A 16,585-nucleotide genomic window follows, 5' to 3' on the forward strand; every position below is an offset into this window, starting at 1 on the left:
GTCGGAGGCGGACTCCTGTGCCCCACCCTGGGTGGTCATGGCTCCTTGGCTCCTATCGCCCTCACAGGCAAAGATGCAGGAGCTGCAGGCCTTGGGGGCCAGCAGGGCGGGCGGGGGCCTGGCGCTCCTCTGGCTCTGCTGTGCAGGGGCCAAGCTCCAGGCTCTCCATGTGTGAATGCGGGCTGGAACGGGCCAGTGGGAGGCGGACTCCTGTGCCCCACCCTGGGTGGTCATGGCTCCTTGGCTCCTATCGCCCTCACAGGCAAAGATGCAGGAGCTGCAGGCCTTGGAGGAAGTGCTAGGTGACCCTGAGCTGACGGGGGAGAAGTTCCGAAGGTGGAAGGAGCGGAACCAGGACCTCTATTCCGAGGGCCTGGCGGCCTGGGGCGTGGTACAGGTGGAAGGCAGCTCCCGAGTCCCTACCTCTGACTCCAGAGAACATTCTTCCCACCCCCTATCCTCTGGCCCCCAAGGAGCAGCCTCATTTCTGCCCCCTGACCTCAGCGAGCCACCTCCGACCTCCTGACCTCTGGCCCCCACTAATAGCCTAGTTCCTGGGCTCTGGCCCTGAGGGCCACCTCCCTCCCCGGCCTCTGAGTGCTGGATTCTGCTCAAGGCTGGAGCGTGGGCCATAGCTTCACTCCATGCTGATGCCCTTTGCCTCAGCTTCTGTTGTTTCTGCTCCTCTCTCCTCTAGAGTGGGGTGAAGTGAAGTGGGCTTTGTGCCACTCCACCCCTCCCTTGCCAGAGGAGCAGGAAGGTCTGGCTGCAAGTCCTCTCCCCCCGCCCCTGGTCCCCAACCTCGGGAGCACAAGCCTGCCCTTCCCTGCTCCCCAGATGAGTCAGTACACACATGTTCTTCTCTGTCCACAAGTACCAAGTAAAGTTAATTTCTCGGAAATGAATCAGTGTGTCTTTGACTTCCTTATCAGAATTAGGAATTTGATTCATTCCCAGAGGGGACTGGGTGAAGAGCTGTCAACTGGATGTCTCTCCAGCCCTTAGAGACTGGAGGGTACCCTCCTGCCCTATCCCCTGGGCAGGGGGCAGAGTGAGAAACAGAGACCAGTCTTTCCCTCTCTGGGTGGGGAAACGCACCTCACATGGAAGGCAGATGGGTGACCCTGGAAATGGGATGGGATGGGGTGACCCGTGGGAAATGGGTCCAGGTTGGGGTCTGCATATGCGAGCACTGGGGCAAAATACCTTTCTCCTCTCCTCGGCCCAGCGTCACCTCCAACACAAGGGTGCAGGGCCCCATCTCTGTCTCCTCCTGGCTGCATGGGGACCTGCTCCCATGGCCTCTGTCCCCAGCCCAGCCCTTTAATGTCTGACTCCCTTGGTGGGGTACCCTGCAAGGCCAGTGGGAGGAGCCTCGCTCAGTGCTAGAATTCCTTGGTGGAATGCAGACAGCAGGTGGGGTCACAGAGGCCTCTATGATATCACCACGAGGGGGCGCCACGCCTCTTGGAGTGAAGTTTCTTTGAAGTGTTGGAGAAGCCTGACAGCTATGGGTGATAATCAGAGAATGTGGTGGCAGCAATACACCGACACCACCAATGTCAGACATTTGAAATACATGGTACGTGGCCCCTGCCTGGCTTCATGCCCCATCCTGGGGGGCGGGGGGACACACGGGCTGTGCTGAGTCAGCGGGCCAGCGGCTGCACTGAGGAGGGCCCATCTTGCAGAGGAGCACTCGGGAGCCCTATGTCCAGCTGGAGGATCAAGTGCTCATCAACCGCCACGACATCACTTGGAAAAAGGTATGGACGAGACGGGCTGAAGCAATCCTCGCCCCACGCTGACCCTTCTGCAGCTGTGCCCAGGAGGTACTGGGCTCTCAGAGTAACTATGCATTCTGCCTTCTAAATGTGCCCCCAGAATATCCTCCTCAATAGGCAACCGGGTAGCAACCCCCCAGGATGTGAGGAGCCACCTGACAGTGGTTCCAAGATAATGAGCCCCAATATATTGAGTCACTCATCAAGCGAGAACCCCGAGTCTTCCTTGCCATGACCCCCATGGTGATCCCCCCTGAAGTGACCCATTTTCCTCTCCACTCTTATAACCCCATTCCATGATGCCCTGTCAGCAGCCTCCCTCCTAGAAAATCCCCCACCCTCATTCACTGAGCGCAAATAGCAACGGTGATGCCTGCCTGAAGAAGGTCCCGCCCTCCCCCAGGATGCCTGGGACATGGAGGAGTTCATCACCCGCATGTACATCAAGCAGCTGCTCCGACACCCGGTCTTCCAGCTGCTGCTGGCGGTGCTGCTGGTGATCAACGCCATCACCATCGCTCTCCGCACCAACTCCGCCCTTCACCAGGTGGGCACCAAGCTGACCTCTGCCCCACTAACCTAACAAGGGGCTGGGCAAGGGGCATTGGGCCTCAGGTTCCCTATCTGTCCATGCTGGGTGAGGGAGATGCTCTACAAGGGTCTGTCAGCTCTGACTTTGCAGCGCTCTAGAGATCAAGACTCCATGGTAAAGGGACCTCACTTGGCATTATGGTATGTGTGCAGGAAGAGCAGGTGACAGTGGTCTGGGCAGAGGCGGGCAAACAAGCACTTTGTAGGGAAGGGCATCCGTGTTAATCAATAGTCACTGAGGGAGAAACTCTGAGCCAGCACTGTGCTGTTCCAGGGGTGAACGCAGCTCCCAGTTCTGCCTCAGACAGACACAATCGGGGTGTGACAAATGCCTGAGTGTCACACAGAACATGTGGGAGCCCCCAGAAGGCATTGACCTTAACTCTGGGGCCAGAGAAGTCTTCTTGGAGAAAGCAATACTTAAGCTGAGAGTAGAGCGTGAGTCAGAGTTGGCCAAGCAGGTGGGGAAGAAAGCGTGGGCAGAAGAAACAGCAGAGAAGTGAGTTGTGTGTCCAACTTGGCGTGCAGCCAGATGCTGCGCCCTGAGCTGGTCTCCCTCCCCTGTGTGTCCAACTTGGAGTTCAGAAAGACTGTCCTTATCCTTGATGTTTTCATTTCTTGCATGGAATAGACTAAATACTTGTATGTGCTTGACCCTTGAGGGTCAATATTATTTTAAAAGATTTATTTATTTATGCACACAAGAACTGGGATGTAGGCCAGAGGTGCAGGGCTGAGAGGATTCACCAGAGACGGAGTAGGGAGAATGGATGGATCTACTGAAACACACTGCTGAGGGAGCAGCGGCACGACAGGAGAGGTCTGCCGCACCATGTGGGTCACTTCCCTGGCTGGGGATTGAACGTGTGCTGCAGTGACTGCTGATACCTTCATAGTGCTGAGCTTTAACACCTTGTGCTACCAGGGAGGGCCCTAAAATATTAATATTTTTAAAATGGTGATGGATGGGTCCAGGAAGTTGATTGGTGGCCAGATCACACAGGGTCTTTCAGTTATGTTAAGGAGGGTGACCCTTAGTCCCCGTGTCATGGGAAAACTAGGGACGAGTTTAAAGCATGGAAGCATTATGACTAGACAAACGGTTTAGAAAACTGACACTAACTGCCAGTGTGGAGAGGAGGGGCAGGCAGGGAGGGGCAGGGGGTAGGCTGACAGGCCAGCCTGCTGTTGTAGATGCTCAGGTGAAAAGATGGTGGGGCTTGGACCAGCTCAGTGGCAGAGGGTGAAGCGAAGTCATGTGCCCGTGAAGCTCTTTCAGCTTCACGTTGTCTAATTCATGGAGCTTCCTGATTGACTTTATAGGCATCAAGCCATCACCAAGCGAGCACTTACTAGGCACTACCTCGTCAAATGTCTCATGCAGGTAGAGAGGGAGGACAAGAAGTTACATTTCTGCCTTGAGCAAGCTGTGGAATGGTGCTGTTTGTTGGGCCAGTCAGTTGTGGGAGGACACCAGGTTTGGGGAGGCAGCTGAGGTCAGCTTGAGTTGTGTAATGTTTGAAGCATCTGTGTGAAGTGCGCACTGTCTAGTGAGGGCCTGGAGGCAGTTCTGAAGGCTGCTGAGAGCACTAGCATGGAGGTGACTGGAGTTGCGGCATCGAGGTGGAAGAAATGGAGGGGGCTGGCCCACAGGGAGAGTGTTGCATGAGAAGAGGCCCACACAGGGCTCTGAGGAAAATCTGCAAGTGCAGAAGTAAATGGGGTGTGTGTGCGCAAAGGGACCTGAGGAGGAGTGGATTGAGAGTGGATCACAAAGGAGAGGGCACGGGTCAGGGGTGGCCAGGGGGCAGGCCCCTGGATGTAGTCTTGAGACATTGCTGAGAATCACTTTGCCTATGTGGCGGCAGACCCCATGGCCAAGGTCTGCAGGCTGAGCTGTCTCCCCCCACCCTCGCCCTTCCCTGCCATAGTCCACACTGTGGAGGGTACAGGAGGGCACATCACACCCCATGATGGGCCATGAAGCCATGCAGGTGTAGGTACAGAAGGCACGGAGTAGGAGTATTTCACTGAATCAGAATGAAAAAGAAGAAAATAGAATTGCAGAGGGGGAGGGAGAGAGAAGGGAAGGAGAGAAAGTGTGCACGTGTTACAGCAACACAGTGTTATTTCTTACTGCAGGCCGCAGTCAGAAATGCAGAAAGCCCTGGTGTAGAATGCAAGTCCATGAAGGTCAAGTCCTAGAGGCCCGTGAATGGACCTTGAGCCTTTCGCTGCAGGCCACAGAGAGCCAGAGAGCCAGAGAGAGCTTGTGGATAGAAGGGGAACTTTGACTTAGCTAAAGATGACCATGACTCCCAGAGGGCAGGTAGACTCCAGGAAGCATTTTCAGTAAATAGTGAAAACAGCCCATGGCCCTCAGGGTGGGGCAAGGGTCAGCTGAGGGGAAAGAGTTCTTAGACAGACACCCTTGACCACCATTTGGGAAAGCAGAACAAGCACGAATCCACACACCCTAACCTCCCTCCTCTTGCTGGCCAGTGGATGGGGGTGATGATAGGAGGCCTCTCTGTGTGGCAGCAATACTTGGGGTGCCCAGCCCATTAACCATGGAGATGGATAGAAAGGAAGGGTGCAAGGTGACTGACTGGTGTCTGCTGGGGTGGCATCAAGGGGGTAGGAGCTGTTAACGGGGTCACCCACTCTAGTGAGGTGACAACTTCATGGGTGCTGAAGGAGTATTTTGGTTGGGTGAAATGTGTTGAGTTTTTGATAGAACTCACGATCATTAAAGTCGTCTACCCATCAATCCATCCACCCAGAGTACATGTCCTGGACTCGTGAGTGAGGGGATCCCCAGGAGTTTGGTCAACGTGGCCTGGGGCATTTGTGGTACTGGAACAGCAGGGGTGGTTGGGACTAGAGAAGGGAGAAGAGGGCGGACTCCCTCACCCCGGGGCCCGGGCTTTCCCTCCCGGTCCTGGAGCCTGTTCTGCGCCCCTTTCCAGGTAAGGGGCACCCCTTGCCTACTCTGTAGGCAAGGAGCACAGGTTTGTCACCACACAGTGGTCCCTCTGTGATTGCTCACTGGAAGATAGGTAGCTGATGGGTGACTTGGGGTGACACGCACGTGGGTTTTGCCCAGTGCCTGGCAGGAACATGGCAAGAGAGCTCTAGGGAGCTTCAAATGCCTGAGGTTGAAGAGCAGCAGGAACGTGGGCCCTCCCTCCCCTGCAGATGTCCCCTGGCCTTGCCCAGGCCCCGCTGCACTGACCTCTCTGTCCCTCTCTTTTTCTCTGTCTTCCATGTAGAAACACTATGAGTTGTTCTCTACCATAGATGAAATTGTGCTGACCATCCTTATCTGTGAGGTTCTTCTCGGCTGGTTAAACGGCTTCTGGATTTTCTGGAAGGTGAGATCCTGGGCCCTCCTTACATCCCCCTACTCCTCCCTAGGAAGTGCAGCCACTCAGTCCCAACCCAAGCCCTGAGCTCTGGCCCTGTGTGTATGTGTGTCCCAGGACGTGTGTGCGAAGAGACAGCCTGGCATGTCTGTGATGCAGCAGAAAGTTGCTTGTACCAGAAGCCCAGTCTCCCCGGCCCCTGTCCCTGCTCCCCAGTCTTGTGATCGTGGGAAAACCTTGATTTCCTTATCTGAAACATGCGATTGAGAGGCTCCACCTTAATTTATAGGGCTCAAGAGCAGGAGTCAGCCAACTTTCTTTGTAAAGCGCCAGATAAAAATTTTAGGCTTCTGGCCAGGCAGCATCTGTGGCCCTCATGGGCCCCTGCTGCTGGTGGACACTGACGTTACATCACAAAATATGATTCTTAGTAAAAAAACTCCCACCAATCATCTGAAAATATAAAGACCATCCCTAGCCAGAGGGTATTCAAAAAACCAAAAGGGCTGCCAATGAGATCTGGCCCCACTGTGGTAGTTTGCTACCCTCAGTTCTGCAGTTCCGAATGCTGGCTGCATAGGAATGGGACTCCTTACTCTAAATGAGAAAAGATCCCGATCCTTTGTGAACAGGACTGCTAGAGTGAAGGGATTTCTGGAATCAGGGATCTGCTTTATCTCAGAATGTGTGTGAGAAGAGGCTTTAAAAAAAAAAAAAAGAAAACCTGTAAGTGTATATATCTTTAAAGGAGGCATCATTTGCACATCATTAGGGTTACAAGTGTTCTAGGAATTAGAAGTCTCATCTTATGGAACACAGAATGTAGAATCTAGAACAAAATGTCTATAAAGTGTGGCTATCTTTTGACAGCTTGGTGCAAGTGGCACTTGGAAGGACAGACGTGAAATAGGATGATGCATTGCCCAGCATACACACAGGTTCACACACACACACACACACACAGGCATGAGGCAGGCACGGTCCCGTCCACCATGGACGAGCTAGTGAGGCAGTGGTCCCGTCCACCATGGACGAGCTAGTGAGGCAGTGGTGAGTGCTGCTCCTGTCAGCTCACATCACTCAGATGTCTTTTCTCCCAGCCAGTTTCCCTGTCTCTCACAGGCTGTTTTCATGTATGTGAGCTTCCATCTCCCATCTCTACTCCTATAAGTTTGTACCTTATTGGACAAAGGGTTTGCAAAATATGCCTGTGTCTCTGGAACTGGCTACGGAAGCAGTTTTCCTTGATAAATTGAGTGTGTGTCACCCAAAGCCTGGAGCACTGCAACACACTCAGGTGGCCTGGCCGGCAGGGCCGTTTTCAGAGTGTGGCCAGACTGGGGGCTTGGCTTAGGAGCTAGCTGTGTGTGTGCCAGCCTCCTCTGCGTCTCAGGCTTGGCGTGGCAGCTGATACGTGTATGAGACAGTAAGTGTCTGCATGTTCATTGTGTGTTTGGGGGCAGCAGAGTGAGGGGCAAGTGATTGGCCCTAGTTGACTGGCCCTGCTCTGAAAAGAACATTGAGCCCCAGATCCCAGGAATGTGGGGAGGGAAGGCCCAGGAAGCCCTTGGGCTGGGCCTTACAGACCCCGTGGGGGTTGGCCCACCCCCCCAGGACGGCTGGAACATCCTCAACTTCCTTATCATCTTTACCTTGCTCCTGGGGTTCTTCATTAATGAACTCAATGTCATCGCTATCACCTACACCCTCAGGTGAGCTGGAAGCTCTGGAGCACCTGTGGGCCTTGGGAAAGAGCTGGGGGGTGGTTAGCAGCTAGGGGTCAGTGCTGCCTTTCTGGATGGGGGAGGCAGTGCAGAGGGATGGACCTGGGCAGGGCCTGGGGGCATCCCTGAGAGGCTCTGCCACAGGACGCTGCGTCTGGTGCACGTGTGCATGGCAGTGGAGCCCCTGGCCCGCATCATCCGCGTCATCCTGCAGTCGGTGCCCGACATGGCCAACATCATGGCCCTCATCCTCTTCTTCATGCTGGTCAGTGCCCACCCCAGCCCAGGCCTCCCCTTTCCTGACCTGGGCCCCTGGGTCCCTGGGGATACAGGGTGTCTGGAGCAGAGGAGAGACCTGTGGGTCTGAACCCTGTGATTCCCTTGGCAGAGCTCATTTGCGTGGCATTTGCGTGTCCTGTCTCCAAGGCCCCTGGGTGAAGTCAGGACGGGTCTTCGGTCTCTCTGGCAGGTGTTCTCTGTATTTGGGGTCACTCTCTTTGGTGCATCCGTGCCCATGCATTTCCAGAACATGCAGGTTGCCCTGTACACTCTCTTCATCTGCATCACCCAGGATGGCTGGCTGGACATCTACAATGATTTTCAGTGAGTGTCCCTGGGACCCAGATAGGAAAGGCGGGTGCCAAAAAATTGCCTGAGGAGGGAGAAGGCCTGGGGAGGGGGTTAGTTAAGCAGGAAGTGTGCTCAGGAATTTAAATGGGGGAATGTAGACCCTGGGGCTGGGGTCTTGTGAAACCTGTCACTCTTGCTCTGGAAACTCAAAGATCCAGCCAGGGGCTTATTCAGTGAGACTTTTTTCATCCTGCTGAGTAGGCCTTGGGCAAGGAAACAGGGCTGTGGTTCACCTGAGGTTTCAGGACAGCTTGGCAACCCACACTAGAGCCCACTAAGCTGCCTGCCTGCCAGGGGACTTGGGGCATGCTGCCTAAAGTCACTTTGGCCATAGATGGATGCTGGATTCTACGCTTGACATCTTTCTCATTACCTCTAAACCTGTTGGTTTCCCCCTCACCATGGAAGTAGGTCCCCCTGATTTCTTTTCATCTCCTTCATGTGAGAGTAAACACCTGCCTAGGAAAGGGCTTCTGTGTTAATTACCAATTACCACCCAGTAGTGGGAAAAGCACAGAAAGCATGATAAAGGTGGACAGGGTTTTTGAGTCTTTGTTCCACCATCTATCCAGGGGGGTTATTAACTATTCCCAGATTATTGTGAGGGCCATAGAGAAAATCTGTAATATCTTATCTTAGCATGGAGCCTGGGAGAGAGACAGACTGACAGACAGGCAGGGGAGAGATGGGAGGAAGGAAAGAGAGAAGTGAGGCAACACTATATGGGAGATTTACAACAAGGCATGAACAGTAGGAATTTTCTTCCTTTATCATTTCCTTCTGATCTTTTTATCATAAACTTACATTACTTTTTATAATAAGAAGGTAATAAATAAAGGGTATAACCAACCAATTAAATTTAACAGTACGATGTATAATCCCCATCGGGCAGGTCTGGCACTGTCTGACATGCAGCACATGCTCGCTACAGTGCAGCTGCTGTTTCTGTCTGCTTCTGTATCCGGTCCCCTGCTTCAGCTTTAAAGCCATGTCAGATGGGCCCTCCTTGGTGGTGCACCGGGTTAAAGAGTAGCACTATGGAGCTATCTGCAGCCACTGCAGCACGAGTTCAACCCAGCCAGTGAGGTGACCCACATGGTGCAGCAGACCTCTCCTGTCTCGCCTGCTACTCCCCTCAGCAGTGTATTTCAGTAGATCTGACTGTTCTGCTCCCCACTTTGTCTTTGGTGAATCCTCTTACACCCCTACACCTCTGGCCTGTATCCCAGTTCTGTATGCATAAATAAAATAAATCTAAAAAAATTTTTTAAAAAGCCATGTCAGGTATGTCTAAACCTCCACAATGCCTTTCTCATTTGCCCAAATCAGCCATAAACCTGAGAGGCCTGGGATGTTTACACAAGTAGCAGGGAGGCAGCAGAATTCTAATAGGCCTTGAATAATCTCACTTCATAAATGAGGAAACTGAGGCTCACAGGTCCAGGGAGATGACAGGATCCCTCCCTGTCACCTCCAGGATGGAAAAGAGGGAATATTCAGTGGAGTTTGGGGGTGCCATCTACTTTGCCATCTTCATCACCATCGGTGCCTTCATTGGCATCAACCTGTTGGTTGTTGTGGTAACCACCAATCTGGAGTTAATGATGAAGGCGGGAGAGCAGCAGGGGCAACTGCATCAAATGAACTTCAGCAAGGTACATGGGGTGGGAGGACAGGAAGGAGAAGGGTGTGTATCTATGAGCGGTGAGCGGAGCGCGTGTGTGTGTGTATGCATGTGTGCACGTGTGTTCCTTCACTGAGAGGTCTGCGGAAAGCCACACCTTATCCCCAAGAGCAATATTCCCCATCCTTGAGTGCCAACTCAAGGGGCTTCTGAGGGTGTCTTGTTTCTTTGGCAATTCAAAACTGAGCAGCTCAGTGATCTTAGGGCATTTAACCAATCTAAGCTTTAATTTCTTCAATAGATATTTATCTCATAGGAGAAAGATGGAAATTATCTGGGTAAATGAATGGTACTTGGAATAAATTAGGAACTCAAAAGATGTTCATTAGCAATAGTATTATTGATTAAAGGATAACTTTCCGAGAGGGTGGGCATGGGAAGGAGGGTAACTTGCCAATGTGTCAAGGATTCTGGGCTGTGATTTAAGAGTAGATATGACTTTAGAAGTTTACTCGATAGGGTTTATCAGTTGTGAAATGGTGAGGGGAAGGACCCTACATTTTTTTAAAGGGTTGAGAATTTCCAAAGATGTGGGGAAAGGATTGTGCATTTGAAGTTGAGCATCCATAGCAAGATAAGAAGGCAAAGATTGATTGGAGCTAGAGAGAGGGACATTGGAACCCTGGTGTCCAGAGACAGGCTCATTTGACCGGAAGCCGATAGGAAGGGTTGGAGAGGGGCCTGCTGAGCTGTCCCTATCTTCTCCTTTCCCTCTCCCCAGATGGGTGACCTGGATCAGGATAAGAGTAATAAGCTGCCACTGGTGCACTGTGTGGTCGCCCGTTCCGAGAAGTCTGGCCTCCCCCAGGAACCGCTTACGGGGGCCCCCCTGTCAAATCTCTCAGAAAACACCTGTGACAACTTTTTCTTGGTGCTGGAGGCAATACAGGAGAACTTGAAGCAGTACAAGGAGATTCGAGATGAGCTCAATGAGTAGGGGTGGTACTGGGGGTGCCCCTGAGTCCCTGAGTCATTGTCGAGCAGTGCCCCAGATTCTCCTGGGTGTTTATAATGCAGACCCTGGGGCCCAGTGGAGTTATGTGACTTGTCCCTATAGGCAGAGGAGCCGGGATCCAGACCTAAGTGTTCTGTGTCACAGGAGTATACAGCTTGGCCTGGATCTCTACGCCGTGAAAAGGGAGGGTGGGGGGAGTGTGAGAAGGGGGGTGTCAAGGAAGAGGTGGGAGGACTACCCCTTTCTTCCTCCTCCCTCCCTCGATTCCCAACTGGTGGAACACCCTCACCCCTCCGCCCCCAGTATAGTGGACGAGGTGCGCTCCATCCGCTTCAACCAGGAGCAGGAGGAGGAGCTGATGCATAGGCACTGGTCGCTGAGCCTGTCGCTGGAGAGCGGGTCCTCCATAGACATCCGTGAAATGACCCGCCAGCAGGACTTGATCACTGCGCTCATCACAAGAGACAAGGTGCTGCTTCCCTCTGCCACCCAAGGAGGGCTTACCCCCTGCCTGACCTGGCCCAGGCCTGCCCCATGAGCTAAAGTTTCTGTCTACACCATGATCCAGCCCCCTAAACTCCCAATCACACCTGTAGTCACTGCCAACCTGGCTAGGTCCCTGCCACTCCTTACCCAGAGGCTCCACCCTCTGGAGCTGCTTCCATTCCTAGCTTCCTGTGCTCGGAGTGCTTGAGCCAACTCAGCTCTTGCTTAGTGGTAGATCTGGGGTAAGAGGACCCCTGAGTCTTGTTTAGAGTGCGAAAGAGCCTTACCCACATTAGTCTCTTTCTCTGCTTCCCACACCATCTGATCGGGCCAGGGTGACCTGGAGCCTTGTGAATGTCCACCATCTAGGTGCCCAAGTTCTGAGGGAACACTTGGCGAGATTTAAAGAATTTCACTGGGAGGCCTGGCTGGGCAGCTGGTGAAGCTGGAGCGGGGAGGGTAAGGTAGAGTTGGCATGTCAGGATGGGGGAATTGACAAGACCTCTTGTTTGCAGGTTCAGGAATCTACAACAAATATGCTCCTTAATAAACGTAAGGCCAGCCGCTGAGAGGCAGGAGGATGCCAAGGGGCCTGCACGCACGCGTCTAGCCGCTGCAACTTCCTGCATCACTAGCATGACTTGGCACAGCCTGGCCTGAGCCCATGCTCTTACACCTGGGCAGAAGCCTGGAATACCAGGTCCAGAGAAGCCAGGATGGAGAAGAGTGCTGGATGAGAGTCGGAGCCTAAGTGAAGAAGAGGGTGCTGACCAAGACAGCCAGGCCTTGGTCTGAGAATGGGCATCCCTGATCCTTTGCTCTTGGCAAGAGCTAGATATGGACTAGATGTGCCCAAGCACCGAGAGGAGAAAGGTGAGGCCAGTGGGGCCAGGCACCTGCATGTTAACAATAAAGTTTTGTTTTGGGATCAAGTGTCTGGCAGGTACATCCCTTACATTTTAGGGAACCCTGCCCCAGGTCTGATGGGCAAGATAGATCTTGCCCCTCAACGCTTGTTTGCCTGATAGATGAGTCACTGACTGCCCTGCAGAACATCCAGTCTAATGGGATAATCCACACCCTGAAAATTTCTGGCTTAAAGACATAATCCCTGTCCTTAGTGCCCCAAGTTTTGAGGGGCAAAGTGTGCTCCTTACAGTTGAGAACCCCTAAAATTATCTGAACACCTTGGGGCATTTGGCAGAATTTGGAGGCAGGAACATGGTGGATGTCCAGGGGGCTTCTGGCTTTGCTTCCTCATCTGTTCCAGGGAGCTTTCTTTGTTTAGTCCCCCCGTTTTATCTAGAGCTGCCTCCTCCTCTCTGAGATCTTTCCCAGGTGGGTCAGGCCACTAGTTTGGAGTTTCTGCAGCTCTAGTTTCCTCCTACACTGGCCCAGTCCTGAGGCCTAGGGGCTCGAACCCCTGCTGCCTTCCTCTGCCCTTGTCCAGCAAAGAGCAGCCCCCTGCCTCACTGTTCTGCCACCACCCCAGGCCTGGTAGGTTCTCTGCTAGCAGTTCTCGCAGTGTGAAACAGCTTTTGGAGTCCTTGGTGTCATTTAACAGGGTTTAGTGGTCAGCAGGGGGACAAGCCAGCAGGGAGACAGCAACCGGAGCCCCTTTCCCCAGCATGACGCTGCCCTTCAGCCCCTTCCTCCTAGGCTCAGGTGCACACGTGCACACGCATCTGCTCAGGTGTCCAGGGTCAGCACACGCACCTTCTATGTTGACATCAATTTTCCCCAAAGTGGCTATTTCAGCCATGACAGTGACGCTTTGTGAGGCAATGCCACTGGACGATATCGGGCTCTAGGGTCCCACTTCCAAGTGCAATGCCACCACTTCCCAGCTACGTGACTTCGGGCAGATGTCTTCACTTGTCTGAGCCTCATTTCTTCATCTGACAAGTAGGAATTATAGTCCTGACCTTAGTTTCATTGTGGGATTCAGCACACCTCAATGCCTGGGCATTAGAGAAGCACCTTATTCAGATGAGGTAAAAATCAAACAGTGTCAAAAACAACAGCCTCCACAGAAGACTAAGGTGTGTTCATCCGCAACTTCAGGTCTCTCCTTCAACAGTAGAAACAAGGGCTTCTCTACAGGTGAACGCATGAGCTCACAGACAACTAAGAGCGCAGCAGCTCTGAGCCATCCACCATGACAGCAGTATCAGCCTCAAACACACTCAGCCGTGATGACATCGCCAGGCCCATGAGAACCACTGACTCTCAGGATTCCACAGCACAGCGCGGTACAGACATCTTTGCACAGAGCAGTCTCGGCCCCAGTGCTGCACTGCAACAGCCCAGTCACCTGAGACAACAGTGCTCATTCAACAGCCCTAATCTCCAGCTCCTCGAGGACGACAAGACCCTCTTCCCTGCCTAGGACCAGTCAAGTTTCCCCTCAAAGCACTCAGAGTCTGTGCTTTGGGTAATTACCCAGCTGGCAGTGGGGTCTGTACCTGCCATGGCAGCTAGTATACCCACTGGTGAGTCTGAGGGGCTTATCAGTACAGCTAAGACGAGGCCGAGGCCAGAGTGGACACCATAACTTTGTGAAGGCCCAGGAGAATCTGTGTCGAAGATGACAGAAGCAAAGTTTTTTAAAATAGAGAACCTTAGAGGAAAACCCAAACACTACAAAAGTATAAAGAAAAATAAAAGGTCACCTGGCCATGAACTGCTACTGTCACGTCAGCAAAATGATAATTGACGGGGAACTGGAGAAGGAGAAGAAAGGAAAAAGACAGAGGGGGAGGGGAGAGGAGTGGGGAGGGCGAAGAGGGGAGTGGGGCAGGAAAGGAAGGGAGGAGAGGGGAGAGGAAGTTCTTCCTCCCAGGACGGATAGAAGGATGAAAGAAACACGGTGGTAAGGTTTTCGGCATGAGAGCCAGCGTCCACACCGGAGGGGTAAGTAAAACGGGAGAAATCAGTGTCTGTCGTTCGCACCGCGGCCCCCGGGCCGGGACTCCTAACACTCGAGGACCAGCCTCTCCCCACAGCTGCCGGCCAGCAGCCAACTTCAGCCTTCAGTCTGATTCGCTTCTTGACGAGCGATACGCTCTACCTTTGCTGTCGAGTGGCCCCGTGCCACAAGAAGGCGGGACGTCCCTGCAAGCCGGTGAGCGGGAGCGCCCGGGACCGGCTCCCGGGCTTTGCCTCAGCGCTCCGGGCAAGTCGCGGCAGCCAGCGCGGGACTGGGATCCCGGCCGGGCGGCCGCCGGGGGCGGGGTTAAAGAGGCGGGAGACTGAGGTGCAAAGGGATTGGTCCGCCCTGCCAGGGGCGGGGTCGGGGGGGCGGGGCCTGTGATTGGTTTAAAGGGCGGGTTTTTGGTGATCCGCCTTTGGGCCCTTCTGTGGTCTCTGGCAAAGCCTGGCTGGGTGGGAGAGGGCGCAACTTTTAAGTTTGTGTCTCCCATAGACTTGTCAAGAGTCCGCCTGGGAGGACTCGAGCTAGGGAGGTCCCAGGTCGTGAGCGCCTGGAGAGCCGAGCTCCCGACGCGCCCTCCCTCTGTTTTGTTCAGTCTTTGTCTCCATGTGGTTTCAGAATCCAGCAACAGGAGTCCGGCAGGTTGGTACCCAGGGGGCCGGGAGTACACGCACTGCCACGTGCTGGTCTTGGATTCTGGCTCAGCTCAACTCTGTGTGACGTAAACGAAGTCAGCCACCCTCTCTGCCTCTCACCTCCCAGCAGTGCATGAGAGAATTGTACTGCTGAGGTTGGGGGTAAAGCTAGAACCCATGTGCACCCCAACTGGTAAGGCACATGGTCTCTGAGCCTGTGGCTGTGCGTCATCCTACTTTCTCTTCCCATCTCTAATTCTTACAAAGAGGGGGTTCGGCCATTCAGTATGGTAGGGGGCAGTACCGAGAGGTTTGGTGTAAACAGCAAGGAATTCTACTGACTCCTTTTCTCCGTAACCTGACCAGAAAGCTTCAGCATTTTATGAGAAATGTGTGTGTGAAGTCACCTTATTCTCTATGGGCCTCAGTTCCCTGAATGTAAAATGAAACAGCTTAACTAGTTAATCTCTACTTCAACATGGAGACTCTTATGACTCTCATTTCAAGCTCCAAGTTCCTGGAGCTTGACCAGCTCCAGTCGACGGAATAGTTGTTGATTATTTTATTAAAATATGCTAGTCTTTACATTTTATGGGGGTGGAGTGGGGAATGGGATAAAAAATGGGGGGAGTGCACTGGACTATGATGATAGCACCCGGGTGAATTGGTGGTGGGAAGCCCACGGGGATTACAACCAAGATGGAAAAAGACACAAAATGATGTAAAAGTAAACTATTATATTATAAAAAAAAAAGCAAAGCCTTAAAAATTTAATAACAACAAATATTTAAGAATACCTTAGATCTAAAAACTGAATATTCTCTTCAGTTAGCACAAGTCTTTAGACAAGGAGTCATTCAAATTTGAAAATTGATAGTATAATGAAGTTATTTTTAAAATACAGACATCCATGGGAGAAAATTATACAAATGTACCGTCTGTAAATTTAAACCTCAGCATCTTACTGTGTTTCCAGTCTGTTTTCTCTTTCATTCCAATCAACTCTTCAAAATTTCCCCATTCTTCCCAATCTTCTACATGCATTCCTCCTTTCTCATTGATACTTCTCACAAAACAAAAGTCATCAAGTGGGTATTTCGTACCCCCTAGCACACAAGCATATTCATTTAGACACTGATCCTCACCATTTATATTTAATAAAACTATACCTCTAAATTCATCTCTCATATCATACATTATCCATTAAACCTATTCTATGCCACCTATATATTACCTTACAATGTTGTAAAAGAAGGCAGGGGATAAAACTTCAGAAAACATCTCCCAAATCCATCCTCTTGAGAAAAGTTTTAGTAATTAACTTTATGCCCGATACTTCCAAGTTAAGTCACACAATTTCCTCTTCCAAGTTAGGTTTCCAGAGACCTGGAATGCCACTATCTTGTGGCTGATGGTTTCGTTCCTCCTTTTAAACAATTTCCCAAGTTGATTGTTCAAGTATGCATAAATGCAAATTAACGTAATTTCTTTCCCCGGCACTGAGTCTGGGTAGGGAGGCAAGATTGATTCGTAATCCTTCAACCTAAGCCTGGTCACACACTTGACCAGGGACTAAGCCAGACCTGACCCCAGGCACAGATTGAGTCCTGAGGCTTGCCAGCAACGGCCACGCTTCCCGGCCCCCAGGTCACAACCTGACCCCCTGCTTCAGGTGGGAGTGTCGATCGGAGGTGGCACGGGTTGGATGGGGTTCCCTAAAGATTCGCCTGGCCGCCTGCAGCTCCACCTGGCCAAGCCAGGCAGGCCATGGCTGGCCAGGTTGGGCAGGACTCCGCCCC

At 52.5% G+C, this 16,585-nt stretch overlaps 2 protein-coding genes across 2 annotated transcripts in view; both read left to right on the forward strand.

The window, feature by feature from the left end:
* Positions 1 to 860, forward strand: part of CNKSR1 (connector enhancer of kinase suppressor of Ras 1) — an 8,990-nt gene extending 8,130 nt beyond the window's left edge. The window contains 2 exon segments of the mRNA XM_004679391.2: positions 263 to 445; positions 447 to 860. Coding sequence (XP_004679448.1) covers positions 263 to 445; positions 447 to 551 — 288 coding nt within the window. The 3' untranslated portion in view covers positions 552 to 860.
* Positions 861 to 1,510: 650 nt separating this feature from the next.
* Positions 1,511 to 11,788, forward strand: CATSPER4 (cation channel, sperm associated 4). The gene is made up of 11 exons (XM_004678648.1): positions 1,511 to 1,582; positions 1,692 to 1,766; positions 2,188 to 2,331; positions 5,648 to 5,749; positions 7,355 to 7,452; positions 7,609 to 7,729; positions 7,934 to 8,067; positions 9,572 to 9,749; positions 10,500 to 10,711; positions 11,037 to 11,202; positions 11,735 to 11,788. Exons 1-11 carry the CDS (start codon positions 1,511 to 1,513, stop codon positions 11,786 to 11,788), a joined length of 1,356 nt encoding a protein of 451 aa, XP_004678705.1.
* Positions 11,789 to 16,585: the final 4,797 nt, after the last annotated feature.

The sequence above is a fragment of the Condylura cristata genome, unplaced genomic scaffold (assembly GCF_000260355.1).
Source record: "Condylura cristata isolate star-nosed mole 26May11 unplaced genomic scaffold, ConCri1.0 scaffold00008, whole genome shotgun sequence".
Taxonomy (NCBI): domain Eukaryota; kingdom Metazoa; phylum Chordata; class Mammalia; order Eulipotyphla; family Talpidae; genus Condylura; species Condylura cristata.